A 23026-nucleotide genomic window follows, 5' to 3' on the forward strand; every position below is an offset into this window, starting at 1 on the left:
GGTAGACCTGCCAAGAGGGATGACCAGAGCCTGGACCAGAACCTGTGCCGCCTTCTGAGTGAGAAGAGGTCGTATTCTCCTGATGTTGTACAGCATGTACCTACAGGAGCGTGTTATTGCGGCAATGTTGGCAGTCAGGGAGAGTTGACTGTCGAGCGTCACTCCGAGGTTCCTGGCAGTCGGAGTCGGAACCAGCACTGAGTTGTTGAAGTTAATAGTCAGGTCGTGGGTGGGAGAGCCTTTTCCTGGAAGGAGGAGAAGTTCAGTCTTGTCCGGGTTAATTTTCAGGTGGTGTGCGGACATCCACTGAGAGATGTCGGTCAGACAGGCAGAGATTCGTGCTGCTACCCGTGTTTCAGATTGGGGAAACGAGAGGATCAGTTGGGTGTCGTCAGCATAGCTGTGGTAGGTGAAGCCATGCGAGCGAATGACAGAGCCAAGAGAGTTGGTGTACAGAGAGAAGAGAAGAGGACCAAGGACTGAACCCTGAGGGACCCCAGTAGCCAGAGGACACGGCTCAGACACAGATCCTCTCCAGGTTACCCGGTAAGTGCCAGAGATACCCAGGTCCTGGAGGGAGGACAAGAGGATCTGGTGGTTCACTGTGTCAAAGGCAGCGGAAAGGTCTAGAAGGATGAGGACAGAGGAGAGAGAGGCTGCTCTAGCAGTGTGAAGCTGCTCAGAGACAGCAAGGAGGGCAGTCTCTGTTGAGTGGCCTGTCTTGAATCCAGACTGGTGAGGGTCTAGAAGGTTGTTACAGTGAAGAAAGGAGGAGACTTGGTTAAAGATAGCTTGCTCTAGAGTTTTGGAGAGGAAGGGAAGGAGAGAGACAGGTCTGTAGTTGTTGACTTCAGATGGGTTGAGAGTGGGTTTCTTCGGGAGAGGGTTGACTCTTGCCTCCTTCAGAGAGTTGGGGAAACAGCCGGTTGAGAGGGAGGTGTTAATGAGATGGGTGAGAAAGGGAAGAAGGTCCGGAGCAATGGACTGGAGAATGTGAGACGGGATGGGGTCAAGGGGGCAGGTGGTTGGGCGGGCAGAGGTTACCAAGGTAAGAACTTGTTTAGGAGACAGGGGGATAAAAGAGGAAAACAAGGGGGAAGAAGGTGAAGTTACTGGAGGTGTAGTTGAGGAAGATGGATTAGTAAATGAAGAGCGTATGACGTCTATCTTTTTTGTAAAGTAGTAAACAAAGTGGCTTGGTAGAAGGGTGGAGGGAGGGGGGGAACAGGGGGGTCAAGGAGGTTGGAAAAAATTGAGAAGAGCTTTTTAGGGTTAGATAAAGAGGATTTGATTCTGGATTGATAGAACAAACTTTTGGCTGCAGTGATGGACGCAGAGAAGGAGGAGAGAAGAGATTGATAGGCAAGCAGGTCGCTGGCGTGTTTGGATTTTCGCCATTTCCTTTCCGCTGCTCGCATAGTGGCTCTCTCGGCGCGCACCGGTTCGGATAGCCACGGAGCCGGAGAGGACTTGCGGACCTTTCGAGTCGTAAGAGGACAGAGAGAATCAAGAGAGGACGACAGCGTAGAGAGAAGACTGTCAGTGGCGAAGTTAGGCTGCATAAGTGCGAAGGAATCGGTTGAGGGGAGGGCTGACAGAACAGAGGAGGCCAGAGAGGAGGGTGAGAGGGTGAGAGGGTGCAGATGTTGCGACGGACAGGTGCAGAATCCGTTGTGGGAGGGTTGTCAGTTCCAAAGAGTGGGAGAGAGTAAGAGATGAAGAAATGGTCAGAAACATGAAGTGGAGTTACAGTGAGGTTAGCTGTAGAGCAGTTTCTGGTGAAAATATAGTCAAGGTGGTTGCCAGCTTTGTGAGTAGGAGGGGAAGGACTGAGAGAGAGAGCAAAGGAAGACAGTAAGAGTAGCAGGTCACATGACTTCTCAGTCTGGATGTTAAAGTCACCCAGAAGGATGAGCGGGGGTCCATTTTCTGGGAAGTTTGAAAGGAGGACATCTAGTTCTTCCAAGAAGTCTCCAAAGGAACCAGGAGGACGGTAGAGAACGACAATGGTTAGATGAACCGGATGAGTAACCGTCACTGCATGAAACTCAAAAGACAGTGGGGTAAATGGAAGCGGGTAGAGAGCAAAACTCCATTTGGGTGAGATGAGTAGACCTGTGCCACCACCCCGACCAGATGGTCTGGGTGTGTGGCTGAAGGAGAAGGCCGAGGAGAGAGCAGCGGGGGTTGATGTTGTCTGGTGTGATCCAAGTCTCAGTGAGAGCAAGGAAGTCCAGCGATTGCTTGATAGCAAAGCCAGAGATGAAGTCCGCCTTGCGGTTAGCTGACTGGCAGTTCCAGAGGCCCCCTGTGACGAGGCGCTGGGTCTGTGTAGAGCGGGTGGGATAAATAAGAGAGGAAGGATTTTGGTGCATGTGTGACCGAGTCCGCGGTCTATAATATCTACGAGTAGATGTGCACACAGGTATGAAGAGAAAACACATTATCACAGGGAAATGTTTATACTCAGCCACCACCGAAGACTCCAACGAAAGACTCCTGGGTCTTTATACTCCGAGTCTTCATACGAGGAGTCTTCCCTGACGCTACAAGCCCCAACCTGGTTATACACCCGAGTTGGCGGTAATTGGTTACTGCTGTGTCGAGCCCGCCCACAGGTCGTTGAAGGAATTGCCCACTCAGTGATCGATACTGGTAAGCAGGTGATCCTTGCTAACAGTGAAGTCTCAGTTTGCTAGAATGTGAAATTCTTGCCAAACTGATTAAGGACAAAGATCAGTTTACCTCAAGGTAAAAAGTAGAATAAAGTTCAGTCCCTAGTAGATTTGGATTACAGAGCAAATACTGAAATCCTAGCTGGTTTGGTTGACTTTTCAGACACTTGTGTAAAAAAGCAACAAATCGCAGTTCAAAGTGTTCAAACATACATACGTACATACATACATACATACATACACACGTACATACATACATACACACGTACGTACATACATACATACATACATACATACGTACATACATACATACACACGTACATACATACATACATACACACGTACATACACGCGTACATACATACATACATACACACGTACATACATACATACACACGTACATACATACATACACACGTACGTACATACATACATACATACATACGTACATACATACATACACACGTACATACATACATACACACGTACATACATACATACATACACACGTACATACACGCGTACATACATACATACATACACACGTACATACATACATACACACGTACATACATACATACACACGTACGTACATACATACATACATACATACATACATACGTACATACATACATACACACGTACATACATACATACACACGTACACACATACATACACACGTACATACATACATACATACATACATACACACGTACATACATACATACATACACACGTACATACATACATACTTACATACGTACATACATAAATACTTACCCACACATATGTACATGCATACATACATATATTCATACATACACACTTACATACATGCATACACACGTACATACATACATACGTACACACAGACTTACATACATACATACACACGTACATACATTGTTGATAAAACAAATGCACGACTTTCAACCAGAAGAACGAAATGTAACATACTTATGTTACATTTTTTTTTGCTTATCCTAATTGACATGCCTACTTTAATCCCAAAGCATGAAGGTTTTCCTAAACACTAAACCCAGCTCTGGCAGATTCACGGTAATAGCCTAAAACATTAAAAAAGGCTCTGACCCGACCCCTGTTCCTGCCCACCCAGGTAGAGCCCTTTGCGTGCGTCTGCCACTCTGTCTGAGGGCCTCTCGCACCGCATGGAATCTGGTTTCCTCCCGCTGGCAGCCTTGAGCGGCTCCGTGCTGAGCTACCGACGACGGAGCTGGAGGGGTCACTGCGAGGAAGCACTGCTGTTCCAGAAAGCTCCCAGGCTGCCGTGTATGGTGTGGTGTGTTTGTGTGTGTGTGTGTGTGTGTGTGTGTGTGTGTGTGAGAGAGAGAGGGTGCTGACTGCTCCTGTCAGCACAACACAATGCCATGCTGGGGACAGGGACTTAAACGCACGCATATACACACACACCCACACACACTTACACACACACACACTAGGCCCACAGCCCAACACTGTGCACACAAACGTACAAACTGGGCCAGCCAGCCTCACTGTTAAAGTTGGCAGTGGTGCAGAGTGAAGGGCACACACACACACACACACACACACACACTGAAGATGTTTAATGAGACCCCCCCCCAAAAAAAGAATCTCACTCACACTCTAAACTATGAAGTCAAATGTAGTGTCCCAACACAGCATCACCCCACTGTTAGAGAATCTATGATGTCACGGTACATTCGGACTGGACCACTAATTCTTTGATGACATTTTAAATACATCTTCTGACGGGTAAGCCCACTGCATTAAAGCGTACTAAAATGTCAAACATACTCACAAACACGTGCAGATAATCTCTCTGAATTACTTAAAAAATAATCAATGTAGTTTCTGGGGATTTGTGTTTGTCCTTTTCTCCAGAAAGTAGTGGATGTGATTTCATTTTATCCTCTTATGGGGCTCTTTATGGAAGGGACTGAAAGGCGTCTAATAGGACCTGAGTCATAAACACCCAATTATGGAAGAAATTGCACTTGATTGTGCATCATTGTGGCAGGAAGGGATAACTCCTCTGTGTTATAGTTTATTGTGAATTGCCCTCTCAGAGAAAGAAGTAGAAAGCGAAGGAGGTTTATGACTTCCTGTCTGTCTGTGTGTTCTGTGAATAATGTTCACTCCTTGAAAATAAAACTCACTTCCGAGCTGACTGGAGTTTGCCAACTTTGGTTTTTGGCCCTTGTCATTTTGGTGTTTGGTTGTCGCCATCTTGGCTGATAAGAAATGTTTTTGGCAGTGAGAAGGATCATAAAGGATAAAGGATTGGGTCAGGGATGTCGTATGTGTACAGATTGTAAAGCCCTCTGAGGCAAATTTGTAATTTGTGAATTTGGGCTATACGAAATAAACTGAATTGAATTGAAATTAAAGGCAACATTGACCTATTGGCATCAACAGCAAATATGATATTTTATACAGCTGGTCTTGTGGTTTATTCTTTCTTCATCCTATTGAGTCTTTTTTTCGGATTTTTTAAAAAGACTTACACGGATAATCTTGAGTTTTTGTTGTTGTTAATGAACCGAAAAGACAGAACAGCCAAGAAAAGAATGGCCATGTTTCCCCTCCGCTGATTCATTGTCAGCTCGGTCTGCTGCAGTCTCCAACACGATGCATTCATTAGCCACACTCACAAGACATATCAAAGGAAACAGCATTGCTGCTCTATAATCACTTGTACATACCGATCATGCCAGAAAAGTTGCTTTCCAAGAGTCAAATGAGACGTATGCTACACAAGAAAGAAGTGATATCGGTCAACATTTTCGAATACAGGTCAGTACAAATGCGGTGGCTGCACATACTCAAGGTTTTATCTTTGATCCGTCTGGTTTGTGAACTCTTAGTGCCTCATAGTTCCCAGTGAGGGGCCACAGACATGAGAGTGAATAGAAAGGGAATCAAACCTATCGCTGCAGCAGCAGAGATACAAATAGAAACTTCCACCAGCCATCTGACAGTCAGTAGTTCCAATGGGAAAACCATAAATACAGAGACATTATTTTGTTTTCCTACTGTGTGAAATGATGGTACCAAGGACTTAATTGGTACCGGATCCAGATCGATCAGAACAGTTGTACCAGTCCCTCAGTACTTGCTGTAATTAAAACGTTCCCAATGAACCTCCAGTCTTCAGGCTCTTGAGAGACTTTTTAGCTGTCTTAACTTTTCTGGGGTGATTTTGAGCATTCTGCAACCCAGCTGGAGGGGATATTAAAGAACACCTTTCATCTGAGTTACCTGTACTAGGATGGTAGTGCTATTAATGCAAGAGTTTATGCTTGCGCATTAATGCCCTACTTTCATTTTGTTTATTTTTGATACTTAGTATTTTATTTAGGTATTTTTACAGTTTGACAATAAATAAATCCTTTGAAAGTAAGTTATTTTGTTTAATGGTTTATTTCCCCTGAAACTATCATTGTATATATTTCCTTATAATGAAAGAGGTGTTTGTTTAAGATTCCAAAGGCCTTTTATTATAATGGAAGAGGCGCTCTTTCATTGTGAAGTCACCTGTGGGATTTGTTTTCCCAAGTAAATATGTCTGTGTTTAGAAACTGGTTCACAGGCTACTTCCTGATTGGTTGATCTGGGGAATCAGTACCCTCATATAGTCATACCAATAACCTCCGGCACAGTCGGTACTGCCATCAGTCATTGATTAGGTCATTTCAGTTTGCCTCCTGTTAAATTAGGTGAATAACCATCAAATCTCTAAACTAAATAAAGCATGCACTACATGGTAGGTGGACACCTAAACATTACATCCATTCGCACTGCAATAGTAATCTGATGCTATAGAAGGCTTTTCCATCAGATCTTGGAAGCCGAGGTTGGGTGATGAGGCCGGATCAGTCAGTGTTCCAATTCATAGGTTTTGGATGGGGGTTGAGGTCAAGGTCTTCCATACCAAACTGGGAAAACCATTTTTTTATTGGAGTTGGCTTTGTGCATGTGGGCATTGTGACTAAACACAAACCATTCAAAACAGCCCTAAACCGCTTTATGGGGAGCATGGGGTGTCCACATACTGTGTTTCTGTCCATCCTAAATCAGGTTACTTAAGTATGAATATATAACTCAGAATCACCTTGCCTCACCCCCACAAAACATTTTCATTATTTGCCATCGTACCTAAAGACAAAACCTATTGCCGGAGATGATCTGCTCATTATTAAGCTGCGATGAAAGGACAAATTACAACAGATGACTGAGACACTGAAGTGAGTTTTTTTCAAACAAGGCTGTGACTGTGTAGTGCTGACCTTGGGCAATGCAGTCAAGGGCACCAAGATATAACTCACTGGAAAGTTAATAGAGAGAAGGAAGAAGTAAGTAAATGGTGACGAAGGATTACATTGATCTCCTTTTTTATGGATTTCTGTTTCTGTTTGTGTGTGTGTGTGTGTGTGTGTGTGTGTGTTTGTGTGGCAGAAGACATTAACTGTAATTACAATTAAAGAAGTACAGACACACACACACACACACACGCACGCGCATGGCTTGCAGAGCAGCAGAACCTGTTGCTGTGTTGTCCTCTGGCCCATTTAGCCAGCTGACAATAGCTGGCGGAGATTATTTAGGCGTGGAATAGAGTGTGTGTGTGTGTGTGTGTGTGTGTATGTATGTATGTACGTGTGTGTGTATGTATGTATATATGTATGTATGTATGTATATATGTGTGTATGTATGTATTGTGATGTCATGAGAGGAAGGGTCATCAATGGGAGATATGTCCCCTCCCAGTGGTTGCAGCAGGGACTACAACCCATCATGGCAGCTGGGTAATAAACTATAAGTCCCAGTCACCAGGGCAGGCGGAGCCAAGGCTGCCGCCCAGCTGAAAGAGAGCGGGGCTGAACAAAAGAGAGGATCAGAGGAGATGAAAGAATGTGCTTTATGTTACGTGGAAGACCAAGAATACTTACGTTTGTTTTGTGTACGGCTTTTTCTGTTGATCCTTTTTTTAAATACTTAATTTTTGAGTTAGAAACCACTGCTTGTCGTCCTGTTTTGTGCACCCACGTCTAACTACGTGTCTAACTACGTGTCTGTCCACGGCTAATCTCTGCATTATATTGTGGGTGGCCAGTTATGGCTGCATGCTCTAGGAACCTTTTTTTATTTATTTTATTTGTAACCTGCCATCGGTTGCTTGCTGACTCCTCCCTCACGACTCTTAACGGTAGCTGTGTCGCCGACCCACGTCTCAGTGCTCAGAGTGTTTTTGGATAGTGTGCTTGGCTAACACTACCATACACACGTTCACGAGAATGGACCAGATGGACGGACCGCCAGATAATATAATGAATACAAATCTAAATGTAGTATATCTCAATAAAAAGACTAATAACAGAACAAATGGCTCAAATGTCCCATTGTACTGTCCATTCTGTCCACAAACAGACATAAAGTCACACCACTCCCTTCCTCACTATCTCAATCATCCCATTTTCCATAACTCTGTAGACTTTGCAGAGAGCGGCTGCAACACTACAACACACTTTAACATCAAATCATTCTCCGAAAGTGAACCGTTGCTTTAAAGTGAGGAATGCAGCTAAGCCACAGGGACTGGGTCCAGCGGGACACGCAGCTTTCCTCACAGATTAGATTTCAGTTGGAGCTGCAAAGAACAGCGTGTCCTACAGCTTGTGCCAGCAATGTTGACGGAGTTGAAGATGCAAAAGATCTGTACACAGGAAAAGGCCCGAGATGTTTCCCTGCTACCCTTCTGAATAAAACCTGGTTCATAACGGTCTCGCCCACACATCCATCGGGCCCACCTGTGGGTTGTCCTCCATGACGCAGCGGATCTTCTCCACCACGTCGATGCGGCGCTGTCTGTGCAGGGCATTGATCAGCTTGGCCAGGTTGGCGTCGCCGTCCCGGATGGTCCAGTGCTGCAGCGCGGCGTACGCCCGCTCGTGATCTGACGAGTAGCCGTTTGAGAAGGCAGCCACCTCCCGCTCCGTGGCGTTGGCCAGCGACTGATAGATGTCTATCCACTGGGTGCCCACCTGGGCCGCCACCAGCTTCAGGATATCGACACCTGAGCAGAGAAAGACAAGTTAGTTATGGAAACGCCCACTCAGCCTTTAGCAACAAAGCAGTGATGCAGGTTATCAAGAAAGCTACTCGGTAGGTTTATGAATATTGTGAACGCTAGCACTAGTTGAGACTACGGTAGCTGTGCTAAGTTTAGAAATGACTGATAAAAACCTTTCGTGACTGGGCTGTATGTATACTCTGTGTTCTGTGAGGTATTACTGCTATTGGTACAACAATGTTGCATTAATACAGAAAACGCGTCACAAACATCACTAACAAAACTTCAAAATAACTACATTTTGGTCTCCAACACGGGTCTGCTGAATGAAAGTCTGTGTTTGTTTGATCCTTCTGCACACTACGTGTGGATACTTTTATTTTGTATATTATCTGAATGAATCATGGGGGTTTATATTGTGACTTTAGCAGATGCTAAAGGGTGCCATGTGACAAAGTGTGAAGCGGTTGTGTACAGGACCAGCAGAACACTATATTTTAGCCACCTGAAAAAAGGCCCACCTGAACCAAATTCAATATTAGTTTACGTATAAGCAACATTTAGAATCGTGTTGAGTTGCTGGTTTACCGCTGCCTCTCGATGGTTAGTTTATTTGTGGTTGGTGTGACTTTTGGATCCAAACTAATGTGGCAACCACAGCAGTACATTGCTTAGTTTCCTTGCCGGTGCATTGCCTAAAAGGATGGATACATACTATATATGTAGCAGTGTCTCTATGCGGAAAGTACGTCATGTCATGTGGGGAATGGTTTTCAGAAGGACTTGGGAAAATGACATTTTGACTCTAAAACAGACGTACTTCAACCAAAATGTTAGGACGTGAATACTTAAGGAACACCACTGGGAAATAAAAGAACCTCACAACTTCCCCCTCCCACCCAAAAGTGAAAAATAAATATGCCTTTTAAAGTTGAAAGAAGGGCTTGCGAACGTTTGTTGACCCACTATTTAGTATTTTTTTTAAACGAGACTCAGATGATGGCTGGATTTCCTCTTCATTGAAGAATGTAGCTGTAAGCTGTGCTAACCAAAAAGATGCAGCAGCAGCAAACAATTGCCCAATGTCTAACTAATGGAGCCCTCATGCTATGCGCCACACAATACACCATTGTTCTCTTTCTGTCAATTACGCTAAACTTCTATATGGTGTGTGTCTGGAATTACACTGTCTCAGCATGTGCAACTAGTATGGCATCTAATGATATGTGTAAGTTGCTCTGTTTTTATTGTGAACATAATTATGATCTCCATCTCAAAATGTGTCTGGCCCTCAAGCAACCTTACATGTGTAATTAGAAGTTCTTCTACAGGACATGAATAGTCCTGCAGTCTGTACACTTCGACTCTTGGGAGGCAGCTGTGAAACGTAATAATGGAAAACCTGCATTACAAACAGGGGCCACAGATTATGAAACACGTTGGTGTGGTTGGAAGTCCATTTACCATTGGAGTCCTTGGAGTTACATCTGGGAAATAGTGGAGATTGACCAATTCTAAAAGTCAAGATATTTATCCTTTAAAACCATGAAAGTTTGTACGTTTATTCATGGCGCCCATAGGATGAGTCCCTCTGACTTTGATGGTGACTTCTCCTCTCACGCCAGCATGAGAAAGATCTTTTGTTGTTTTGAGTCAAATGTTTCGAAAACTATTGAATGTGGCTTGAAATCATTCAATCACACAATACAGCAGTAATGGTTGCAGACACACCTGGCAGAGATCTGAGTGTCCCACCACCTAAATATGTGTGTGTGTGGATGGGGGGTTACTATCTGTAGTGGAAGACAAAATCGACAGAAGTACCTGGTAACAAAAACTAGCATAGTCAAACGCAGATGCAGTGGAAATGTGACATAACGGCGGTCTTCTTCAATGAGATACAATGAAGGAAAATGCCTCTTAGTCCTCCACAGGGTGTCCAACTCTATAGGGCGACTGTAGGTCAGTCTTTGAGCCCCCTGGATCAGCTGAGGCAGTCTTTAGTATGTAGACACACACCTGCTCTGTGGTTGGAAGTAGCACATACACAGAGTCATTCATACACAGAGTCATTCATCTTGAACAGACAGCCGTTGAGCCACCGAAGCTCTGAATCCCAAAAGCATTTGTGATTATACCAAATAGGTCAGGTTGGGTCCATCACACCGGAGAATCAATCCAAACTCAAACGTATTAGAATTGTATCATTAGCGTGCTTCTGTTTGTTGTTAGATTGCATTTTTGGGTTATTTCAAGCTCGCACCACAGTCTTCCAAGGAAAACCAGTTTCTATAAACAGAGCTCACAAGTGTTTTTGTTGTGTAACCAGTCCAGGAAGTTCAGTGCAGGCGTAGTCGCAAACAAATACTGGACTTGTCGACACTCGCTGTAATTTATCTGGTGCTCATACCAGAAATAATAGAACATGGGCACCAGGGGAGACTGCATTTGGCCCTTGAAAGAATCTAGCATAGCAAGCTTATGTTCGCTAACCTCAACACACTTATAAGGTACTAAGTCAGCTGGTTAACGTTAAAGTTGCAGTCCCATCAAAATGTTATGGGTTGTATTGATTACCACCTACAGGCATGTAAACACTATTTATGGATAAGGAAGCGCGTTAAACATGGGATTTCTTTCCCATTCCTACATGATAGCCCATGTGATATTGTTTTGACCATGGGTCCTGGTGATGGAGCTATCAGGAGGCCTTTGCACTCGGCTGAGTTGTCTCTGTGTTGAGTCAACGTCTACCTTTTTGCAGCGTAGTCCCTTACCCTGATTTATATTCAAGCATTTCTGTGCAAGTGTTTTATGTTAAGTTACTCGCAACCGCACATCTCCACGAAAGTATTTATCGTAAAGAAACATATGTTGACGATTTTGTTCCAATGTGTTCCGCTTTAATAAAAAGGTGGACAGAAAGTGGTCTTTGAGGAAGTTAGGAACAGCTTTGTTTTTTGGGAATTTTTTTTTTTTTTAGGTATCTGATTGGAAATTAATGTAATGTAAACTAGTGCAAGTTGCCATGGAAATACTTCACCACTTGGCGTTTCTCCTGATTTGTCTGCAGCAGCTCTCCCACCTCAGACACTCTGCTCCACTTCCTCGCTGACTGTTACGTGACTCGACAATAACTTGGCTGGAAATATAAATGCTGACTCATGTGTTTGTCAAGCAAGAATATTGCGCCAAGTTAGTTTTGTGTGACGCAGAAAAAAGCTATGCTGATACGCGTGTATGCATAAGCCATGGTGTGCCGTCTGGGTTCGGGGTCACAGAGCCTCTGTGTTATTGTTTTATAATCCTCGTAAAATACTGTTGCACTAGTTTTTGAATATTCCGCACAACATGATTGGTTAATGCCTTTATTTGCAGTAGGAGAGCTCAGAAAAGTGGTCAAATGGTTCTGTAAATTCACTGAAGCCTCCTGCTGCCTACTATGTGTCCGTTACACTTCCAGAGCATTGGCTCATGAATTAATGCCACTCCTTGTGATAAGCATCGGGTCGATCCCTGATTAATCTCTGCTGGGGCAAAACATGCAAAGTGCATAAATCCAGGATGATCCAGAGAGATTAAATGGATGTAAGCCAGTGGTGGTAATTCATGACTTGACAGACACATACACACACCTGTACATGGGTATATGAACCCAGAGAAGCAAGCATAGGCCGACAGAGAAGTCGGCCTATGAGAAGTGGGTGGAGTCACCGTGACGTCCCCCATTGGTTTATGGACTGATGTTTTGAAGCCTCCAGTTCGTCATTTTTTTTTTTTTTTGCGACAAAAAGTGACACACACTACAGCTCTACCCGTTACACTCATTCTCCTCTTCTCGACCCTTGATCTGTACTTGAACCCTCATCACTACATGGTTAACCTCAACCTTTGTTCAACCCTCCATCCAAGTCAGAAACCTAAACTAACCTTACAATGAACCCTAACCCTAAAAGTAATCTACCCAAAACCAGAGCCCCGATCTTTAACTGACCCATTTTAGGAGTTAAAATCCGACTTCATTTGACCTCATTTTGCAAAGTGTCCTCACTCAAAATTGCTTAAAAACACACACACACACACACACATACACACACACACACACACACACACACACTCACACACACACACACACATACACACACACACACACACACACACACACTCCCCTCCTCCAGCTCAAGATGAATGAATTTGCATGAATCCTGGAGGGACCCAGAGGACCTCGCGTGCCGGCCTTCTTGGCTGGGAGCCTGTCGACCTTCATCCACTCCATAGCACACGGCGACACAGGAGAAATCCCCCTCGCTCTGCAGGCCTCGCTGCCACGGCTAACTGAGCACATTTAAATGGCCTATATAAGTCTTGTGATGATTCCGTGCATCGGCCCGCGGATGTGTGAACATGGATAAGTCTCCATGAGTGTTTGCATGGAGACTTATCCATGTTCATTATTGTGTGCACTCCTCAGCATAAAGAGTACTGTTACTGGTATTTATCCAGACTGACGTGTTATATGAAAGTCATATGAAGCATGATGCCGCTGCCTGGAGGGCACAAACTGTGAGCTGTCCTGAATGTGTGTCATTTTAGCACACGGCACATAATGAGGCACAGAATTTGTGTTAACATTTGTTGTGTTGGGAAGTAACACCAAAGTGTTGTGTCCTATCCTCACAAGTTGAAAGTTACTGCTCTTTTGTTGTTTGTTTGGGTAACAGTAGTTTTCTTTACTTTTGTGGCAAAGTAACTATTAAAAGTTAGACGCTCAGTCAGCAGAATAAAGAGGGGAGGTAAGCACTCAAAAAGGTTCTCAGTGGACACTGTGTGTCTTTGGTGGATAAGTGGCACAGAACAACAGTTATTCATTATCTCAAAAGCCAGGGATGGTAATCTGCTTCAAAAACATTTTGGACAAATTTGTTGACATTTTCGTTTCATCCTGACAGCAATGAATGGATCAGACCAAAAAAATAAAGAAAATCTCAGGGGGTCGCTTGTCAAATCGCTTTATTTGATGTCCGAGCTCTATCCCTGAGGGTCTCTGTGGCGCCACCCTGCCAAAGAAGGTGAGGTTTGGAATGTCCCGTAGATAGACTGGTAGATCGAGAGCGATCGAGTTGTCTGTCTGTCAATCACTTGTTCCATGTTGCCCTCACTCCCAGACCCTAAGAACTCCTTTAGTATCGTGGCTCACTCTGGGAATGCCACAGGAAATGAAGTTTCAAACTATTCGACACAGCCCAAAAGAAAGAAATAGTCGACTTGCCACTTTGACTTCTCAACGCATCGCCAATTCATTCAATATTTGCTTCCAATTTGAAGAAAAAGAATGTAACCTTTCAGTCAGAAAGGTTATAGGCAAAGGGAGCGGTTTGAAACAATGAAGTTTAAGATTTTAGATCAGTTTGGCAACTTTGCACACCTGGGGCCTATATATATATATGTATATATATATATATATATATATATATATATATATATATATATATATATATATAAACACTGAAATATAATGATTAAAAGGCTACTCAGAAAGTATAATGATTTACATTTCCCCGGACCCCATGCCAACAAGGAGGCATGGGGCTCTGTCAGTGGTCCTGACCTCCAGACTGAGGTGGCAGATACAGGCGGTCTTATGTGGGCCTACTTTCTAAACATAGACACAGGCATGACAGGACGCATGCCCACTGAAGAATGGAATTTACAGATGTAGTTAGCATTTCATTACTCAAGACAGGATAGGACACATTGATGAGATAGGAAATGAGGCCCCCGACAGAGCTGAACACATCTAACTTTCTTCTATAGCAGCAGCGGTGGCTTATGGGTGCTGCAGCATAAGGTTCCAACACATCATATACATGGGAAAATGTGATTGTGGGAATAAAGATGAACCACAAATTACTGACGGCCATCTTATACTGAGGTTGTTTTGAACAATACAATTGTAATGTGAAGAAAAAAGAAAAACCTATGGATCCAACCAGTGATCTCACTCCAGTGCCTTGTTATTGTGTGTATCATGATGTAAAGCAGGGTGCCGTGTGCGTCAGCATCTTCCTTAATACCCTTCTGTTTATCACATCACAGTCTTCTCATGTTCCTTCCACTTTTTTCCGAACACACAACATTAAATTGGTGAAACGTGTGTGTGGCTTTGTGGGATCAGTGCGGTATACCTCCAACCAGGCAAACTGTGCTCTTCACAATCAAATCCAGGCCAAAGCGAGAGCAGACTACCCCGGCCCACCCTGGTACTGCACAGCACAGTATATTCTAACATGTGGCTCCCCGCTGGGCTTGGATGTGGAACTTGGCATTATTAAGGGTGTGGATGTTTAATGAGGAAGGATGGTGGGCAGGTAGAATGTTGTTTTCCTTCATGTTTTCCTCCACAGTCTGAACTGACTTTGGCAGTATATGTTTTGAATAGTATGCCTGGTGACCACACCAAGGTCAACCTGCCTCTATCTGAGGTTATCTCTAATGTTATGTTTTTTCATGTTTATGGTTCAAACTGCATTCGCTATTAATTACATTAACATTTTTCAAAGAAGACCATAAGGTCTTGGATTGATGTGCTATCTTCAAAACTGCCATTGGTTTAATTAAATTCACTGTGGTGTGAAAATCAACTTTTTAAAACTTGAAATAAGAGATATCATTTCATGTTATTTCTGTATCTGTATCTTGTATTAAAGAGAATGCAAGGCTAATCTGAAGCAAAAAAAGAACCAAATTCCAGTGATGTACACATTTACTTACTATTTAACTTAACAATCCAATTCTCAAACGTCATATTGCCCAGTGTGTCTTAATACACCAACAACAAGGGCTATCGAAGAAGTTCCTGCTTGCAATTGCATTACCAAGCCACTAAAAGTAACTTTGACCAAAAAATAGGACCGATAAAATGTCTAGTTGTGTTTTCATCTGTTCTTGCGGTCATAGCCTCCTCTTGGCTGCGTCTTATGGCCTCCTCGTTCTCACTCCAAAAAACATGTTTTGCATGTCTTTGCAGTCCTGTACGAGATAAATAAATGGGGATGGGGGAGCAACCCTGTGGACAGCCTCTCCCTGAAGGCATTAGTGGGAGCACAAACAGCTTTGTGTACTTTGGTTGTACAAACAGCTTGGGACAGATCAAAACCTGCCTACTTTGTCCCCTCTGCACACCTGGCCAATCAACAGTGGACATCATTGTCGTGGTACGGCAAAATAGCTACATATCAACAGCGTAAGTGAGAAAATGACACAGTTGTTTGAGGACAAAATAATGTTGGGCAACAGGGTATACAATCAAGGTCAGCTTACTGTAGCCTCAAGCTAACCTTTATACAACATTTTTGAAATTCCCTTTTGTTTAATTTGACTCATGTGCCCTTGTTCCAGATAAACAAATAGTTTGTTCAGTACTTGCGCAATAAAAATCTGGCCCTTGGCCATGGAAAACCCCATTTGGCCGTGCTGTGGAGGAGTAGCAGTTTTCACTACTTCCTGACCCGGCTTAGAGCAAAAGCCAAGTACTGTGTGTGTGAGTGTGTGTGTGTGATCTGGGCTTTGACGTTTCCCTTTCTTTTTTTCCTTTATTGCCTGAGAGTTTTAACTGCTCTAATAAAGGCGCATTACAACCTTCAAGGGCAGCCAGCCACGCACCTTGGAAGGATTAAGAAGCTGTTTTGTTTTATGCTCCAGAGAGTAAACAGCGGTGTAAAATGGCTATTTGAGTTGCACTTGCAGACATACATCTCCACGTAAATGCATTCACATGGGTGCAGAATTACTCATCCAATCAGGAGAGAAAACATGAGCTCAACAAACACACACACTGAAACGTACAAAGGTCAGATTAGAAATCTGTCTTTAAATTCCATGAAGGCATCAGCACTGATCCTCACACAGCAGTCAATGGGTTTCAGCTCGACATGTTTCCACAATTATTGACTGAGAGTGGCAGCCTGAGTCTTTGCCAGGAAATATCGTCTGGGTTCCACATTTCTCTCAATGACAACACTACTAAGCACGAGGGGATGAGCACGAGCGGCATTATCTTTGTTGGTGTATTTGAGCTGTGGGTCCGAACTCATTATTAATGAAAAAATACGTTATTTTCTTTAGAAATTATTGTATCAATCCAATTTGAGGAAATCAATTCTGATTCCGAAAACCACTGTTTCAATCTCCTAGCAACAGTCAACATTGGTTTCTTTTAACGATGACCAAGATCTTTCTCTAACCATAACAGTTTCAGTAGCCTAAGCAGAACCAAACTGTAACTGTAGCGGTAGCATATCAAATAAATTAATAATACATAATTTTTATGCCAGGCATAAGGAGCTTTGGAAGGAAAAAACAATGATGGCTACTTTGTGATTTACCACAGCGTTATCTGTGTTTTGGTCTTAGAACTTTCACCTTTTCACAGTGTGTTTGCAGTTCATTACATTTTGTTTGTCTAAAAATGCCTCATCAGCTTGTATTTGTACTTGTGGTTCCAAACGTAAGTCCACAAACCAATGGGTTTGTGGGTCGCTGCAGATACTCTTTTTTTCAGATCCAAGGTCAACGACATAAGCTGTCGAGCTCCCCATCTCAATCCAATTCAATTCAGTTTATTTTGTATAGCCCAATATCACAAATTATCCTCAGAGGGCTTTACAATCTGTACACATACGACATCCCTGACCTTTGACCTCAGGAAAAACTCCCCAAAAATAACATTTCACAGGGAAAAAGGGAAGAAACCTTCAGGAGAGCAACAGAGGAGGATCCCTCTCCCCGGATGGACAGAAGAATAGATGTCATGTGACCAGATGAACAGAGTTACAGAGTTACATAAACACATTACATGAATATGACAATGTATGAATGGAACTCCAATCCATGAAACAGAAGGAGGTAGAGAGGAGGGGGGGCGGGGCGCATCAGCAGGGCCAACGCGGGAGGCCGGCTCACCAGCATCAGACACCTCCAGGTCCAATGGACCCTATGAGACGTGAAGTCACAACGACTCCGGGGAGGAAGCAGAGTTAATAAGGTGCAATGGAGAGGCATGTGATCTCTTTTCTTAGTTTTTGTTAGTACACGAGCTGCAGCATTCTGGATCAACTGGAGGGATTTAAGAGACTTATTAGAGCAGCCTGATAATAAGGAGTTGCAGTAATCTAGTCTGGAAGTAACAAACGTGTGAACCAGCTTTTCTACATCTTTTTGAGACAAGATGTGCCTGATTTTTTGAAATGTTACGTAGATGAAAAAATGCAATCCTTGAGATTTGCTTAACGTGGGAGTTAAAGGACAAGTCTCGGTCAAAGATAACTAGAGATTCTTTACAGTGGTGTTGGATGCCAGGGCAATGCCATCTACAGAAACCACATCACCAGATAATTGATCTCTGAGGTGTTCAGGGCCAGTAAAATAACTTCAGTTTTGTCTGAGTTTAACTTCAGGAAGTTGCAGGTCATCCATGTTTTTATGTCTTTAAGACATTCTTGAATTTTAGCGAGCTGGTTGGTCTCCTCTGGTTTGATCGATAGATATAATTGAGTATGGTCTGCATAGCAATGAAAGTTTATGCAGTGTTTCCTGATAATATTGCCCAAAGGAAGCATATATAAGGTAAATAAAATTGGTCCAAGCACAGAACCTTGTGGAACTCCGTGATTAACGTTGGTGGTCATTGAGGCTTCATCGTTTACAAATACAAATTGAGATCGATCTGATAAATAGGATTTAAACCAACTTAGTGTGGTACCTGAAATGCCAATCGACTGATCCAGTCTCTGTAATAGGATGTCATGATCAATGGTGTCCAACGCAGCACTAAGGTCTAATAATACCAGTACGGAGATGAGTCCTTTATCTGATGCAATTAGGAGGTCATTTGTAATTTCCACCAGTGCTGTCTCTGTGCTGTGGTGTTTTCTAAATCCTGACTGAAACTCCTCAAATAAACTATTCTGATGTAGAAAGTCACACAACTGATTTGCGACTACTTTCTCAAGGATCTCTACCTCCTTCTGTTTCATGGATTGGAGTTCCATTCATACATTGTCATATTCATGTAATGTGTTTATGTAACTTTGTAAATGCTGTTCATTCTGTACACATGACATCTATTGCTTCTGTACATCCGGGGAGAGGGATCCTCCTCTGTTGCTCTCCTGAAGGTTTCTTCCCTTTTTTCCCTGTCAAAGGTTATTTTTGGGGAGTTTTTCCTGATTCGATGTGAGGTCCTGGGACAGGGATGTCGTATGTGTACAGATTGTAAAGCCCTCTGAGGCAAATTTGTAATTTGTGATATTGGGCTATACAAAATAAACTGAATTGAATTGAATTGAATTAAAGGGAAGGTTAGAGATTGGTCTGTAGTTAGCCAACACCTCTGGATTAAGAGTAGGCTTCTTCAGGAGAAGTTTAATTACAGCTACTTTGAAGGAATGTGGTACATGGCCTGTTAGCAAAGACACATTAACAATATCCAACAGAGAGGTGCCAATTAAACGCAACACGTCTTTAAGCAGCCTTGTTGGGATGGGGTCTAAGAGACAGAAGGTTTAGAAGTAGAAACCATTGAGGACAATTGGTCTAGGTTAATGGGAGAAAAGCTATCCAAATATACACCAGGGCATACAGCCGTTTCCAAGGCCACTCCTCTTGATGACAGATCGGTAGTAGTTGAGGGCAAGAGATCATCAATCTTGCCTCTAATAGTTAAAATCTTTTCATTGAAGAAGTTCATGAAGTCATTACTACTGAGGTCTATAGGAATATACGGCTCCACAGAGCTGTGACTCTCTGTCAGCCTGGCTACAGTGCTAAAGAGAACCCTGGGGTTGTTCTTATTTTTCTCTATTACTGATGAGTAATAGGCTGCTATGGCATTACGGAGAGCCTTTTTATATGTTTTAAGACTATCTCGCCAAACTAAGCGTGATTCTTCCAGATTGGTGGAACACCATATACTTTCAAGCTTTTGTGAAGTCTGCTTTAGGTCGCGGGTCTGAGGGTTCTACCAGGGAGCAAACCTCCTTTGCCTCACTGTCTTTTTCTTCAGTGGGGCTATCGAGTCATGTGTTATTCTCAGTGAGCCTGTAGCACTATCGACAATATGATCAATCTGGGACGGACTAAAGTTAGCACAGGAGTCCTCCGTCACATTGAGACGTGGTATTGAATCAAATGCAGAAGGAATCGCTTCTTTAAATTTAGCTACAGCACTGTCAGTTAGACATCTGGTGTAGAAACTTTTGACTAACGGTGTATACTCTGGGAGTATAAATTCAAAAGTTATGAGGTAATGGTCTGACAGAAGAGGGTTCTGTGGGAAGACCTCCAAATGCTCAATGTAACCCTAACCCAAGGTAGACAGTTAACTATTTTAACAGATTTTGATTCATATAAATCGTTATTATAGCCTGTGGACCCAACGAGACGTGAGCGCGCCCGGCTGGGACAGAAATATATGCTTATGATCCTTATTCTTTTATTAAATACTTTATATTTTAAATTACTGGTCTCAGGACGTCTTTCAAAGCGCGGGAAGCTCAGAATTTCGGTTGAACTTAACAACATCCACATGAATATTAAAATCTCCTACAATAATAACCTTATCAGTTTTAAGGACTAAACTTGATAGAAACTCTGAAAATTCAGATATAAATTCTGAATATGGACCTGGTGGCCGGTACAGTATAACAAATAGGATTGGCTGTAATGTTTTCCAGGTTGGATGTGAAAGACTAAGAACAAGGCTTTCAAATGAGTTGTAGTTTAGTTTAGGTTTAGGATTCATTAATAGGCTTGAGTCAAAGATGGCTGCTACTCCACCTCCTCGGCCGGTGCCTCGAGGAATGTGAGTATTAATATGACTTTGAGGAGTTGATTCATTTAGGCTGACATATTCTTCATGGCTTAGCCAGGTTTCAGTAAGACACAATAAATCAATGTGATTGTCTGATATTAAATCATTTACTAATACAGCTTTAGATGACAGATCTAATATTTAGGAGTCCTCATTTAATTATCCTGTTTTGTTGCACTGTTGCAGTAGTGATGTTAACCTGTATGAGGTTATTTAGTATGACTCCTCTTCTGGTTACTTTTGATTTATTAATTTAAGTGGCCGTGGGACAGACACAGTCTCTATAGAGTTAAGGTTAAGGGTGGGTAACTGCTCGAATGGAAGTGCAGAGAAGGGTGGAAGACTACAACTCTGCTTCTGCTTCCTGATCTGAACTCTGGGTCATGGATTAAGTCCGTTAATCAACTTGGCTATGTTCACAGAAATGAGACGCGCTCCATCCCAAGTGGGATGAATGCCGTCTCGACTCATCAGATCAGGCTTTCCCCAGAAAGTCTGCCAGTTATCTATGTAGCCCACATCTCGGCTTCCCTCTGACCCCAACACCTTATCTACGAGTGTGCTGTCTACTCTACATCTCGCTGAGGTTCAGGAGAGCCATGTCGAGGAAATCCTCAGAAAATTTAAATTCTGTACCTGTACCCTGGACCACATTCCCACTGCTCTGCTCCAGTCACATATCCCCACTCTCAGTCCTCTCATCACCAAGGTTGTTAACCTTTCCCTTCAGTGTGGCTATGTCCCACCTATTCTCAAGGTTGCTGTCATCCGTCCCCTTCTCAAGAAGCCCACCCTGGACCCGGAGGTTCTTGCCAATTACAGGCCTATCTCCAACCTTGCCTTCCTGTCCAAGGTGTTAAAGAAGGTAGTCGCCTCTCAACTTCAGAACCAGCTCAAACATAACAACTTGTTTGAAAAATTCAGGATTTCGTTGAGGCCACAGCACTGAAACAGCATTACTCAGGGTGACGAATGACCTGCTGATGACAGCCAATGCAGGATCACCCTGACTCCTCATCCTCCTGGACCTGACTGCTGCGTTTGACACAGTGGATCACACTCTCCTCCTAGAGCGCCTCTACACCACTGTTGGACTATCAGACTCTGCACTCAAGTGGTTTCAGTCGTACCTTTCTGGCAGAACTGAATGTGTTTCACTGGGAAGATGCAAATCCAGACTGCTCCCTGTCTCCTGTGGTGTTCCACAAGGGTCGGTCCTCGGCCCCATCCTCTTCATTATTTACATGCTCCCCCTCGGTCGTGTCATCAGCAGACATAGGATGTCCTTCCACTGTTATGCTGACGACACGCAGCTTTACATAAAAACTGCCCCAAGCCCCTCTGCAGCCATGTCATGTCTCACCACCTGAAGACATGGACGAGCAACAACTTTCTCCAGCTAAACAGTAGCAAAACTGAAGCCCTCCTTGTTGGCACTCCACACCAGGTTCAGTCATCCTCCATAACTCATCTCACCTTTGACGGTCAGGTCAAACCCCTCTCATCCACAGTCACTAATCCGGGAGTTAAGTTTGACCTTCACCTGACCTTTAATGACCATATAAAACACCTGTGCAAAACCTCCTTTTATCATCTCAAAAACATCTCCAAACTCCGCCCCATTTTAACCCTATCAGATGCAGAGAAGCTCGTCCTTCATCACCTCTAGACTGGACTACTGTAACTCACTCTTCACTGAGATCACTGGCAAGAACATCCAGAAACTGGAATACACTCAGGATCCTGATGAGAGTTCAGAAATATGAGCTCATAACACCCGTTCTCCACTCCCTCCACTGGCTCCCTGTCTCACTCCGGATTGACTACAAAGTCCTACTCCTCACCCATGAATGCATAAATGGACATGCACCTCCCTACCTACAAGAACTCATTACTCCCCAAACCTCCACCCACACCCTCAGATCTACGAACCGCTCGCTCCTCCGGGTCCCCAACACCAAGCTCCGCCCCATGGGGGACCAGCCTTTTGCTCAGCAGCGCCTCACTTATGGAACAGTCTCCCTGACCACCTGAGGGCAACACAGACACTGGACTCTTTAAGACCTTTTGCTTATGGAACAGTCTCCCTGACCACCTGAGGGCAACACAGACCCTGGACTCTTTAAGACCTTTTGCTTATGGAACAGTCTCCCTGACCACCTGAGGGCAACACAGACACTGGACTCTTTAAGACCTTTTGTTTATGGAACAGTCTCCCTGACCACCTGAGGACAACACAGACACTGGACTCTTTAAGACCTTTTGCTTATGGAACAGTCTCCCTGACCACCTGAGGGCAACACAGACACTGGACTCTTTAAGACCTTTTGCTTATGGAACAGTCTCCCTGACCACCTAAGGGCAACACAGACACTGGACTCTTTAAGACCTTTTGCTTATGGACCAGT

At 43.6% G+C, this 23026-nt stretch overlaps 1 protein-coding gene across 2 annotated transcripts in view; it reads right to left on the reverse strand.

Moving 5' to 3' along the window:
- Positions 1-23026, reverse strand: part of tnfrsf21 (tumor necrosis factor receptor superfamily, member 21) — a 61688-nt gene that overhangs the window by 9374 nt on the left and 29288 nt on the right. For both annotated transcript variants that reach the window (XM_034527954.1, XM_034527953.1), the window contains one exon: positions 8487-8752. In XM_034527954.1, coding sequence (XP_034383845.1) covers positions 8487-8752 — 266 coding nt within the window. The remainder of the gene's footprint in view (positions 1-8486; positions 8753-23026) is intronic.

The sequence above is a fragment of the Cyclopterus lumpus genome, chromosome 24, assembly GCF_009769545.1.
Source record: "Cyclopterus lumpus isolate fCycLum1 chromosome 24, fCycLum1.pri, whole genome shotgun sequence".
In the NCBI taxonomy this organism is placed as follows: domain Eukaryota; kingdom Metazoa; phylum Chordata; class Actinopteri; order Perciformes; family Cyclopteridae; genus Cyclopterus; species Cyclopterus lumpus.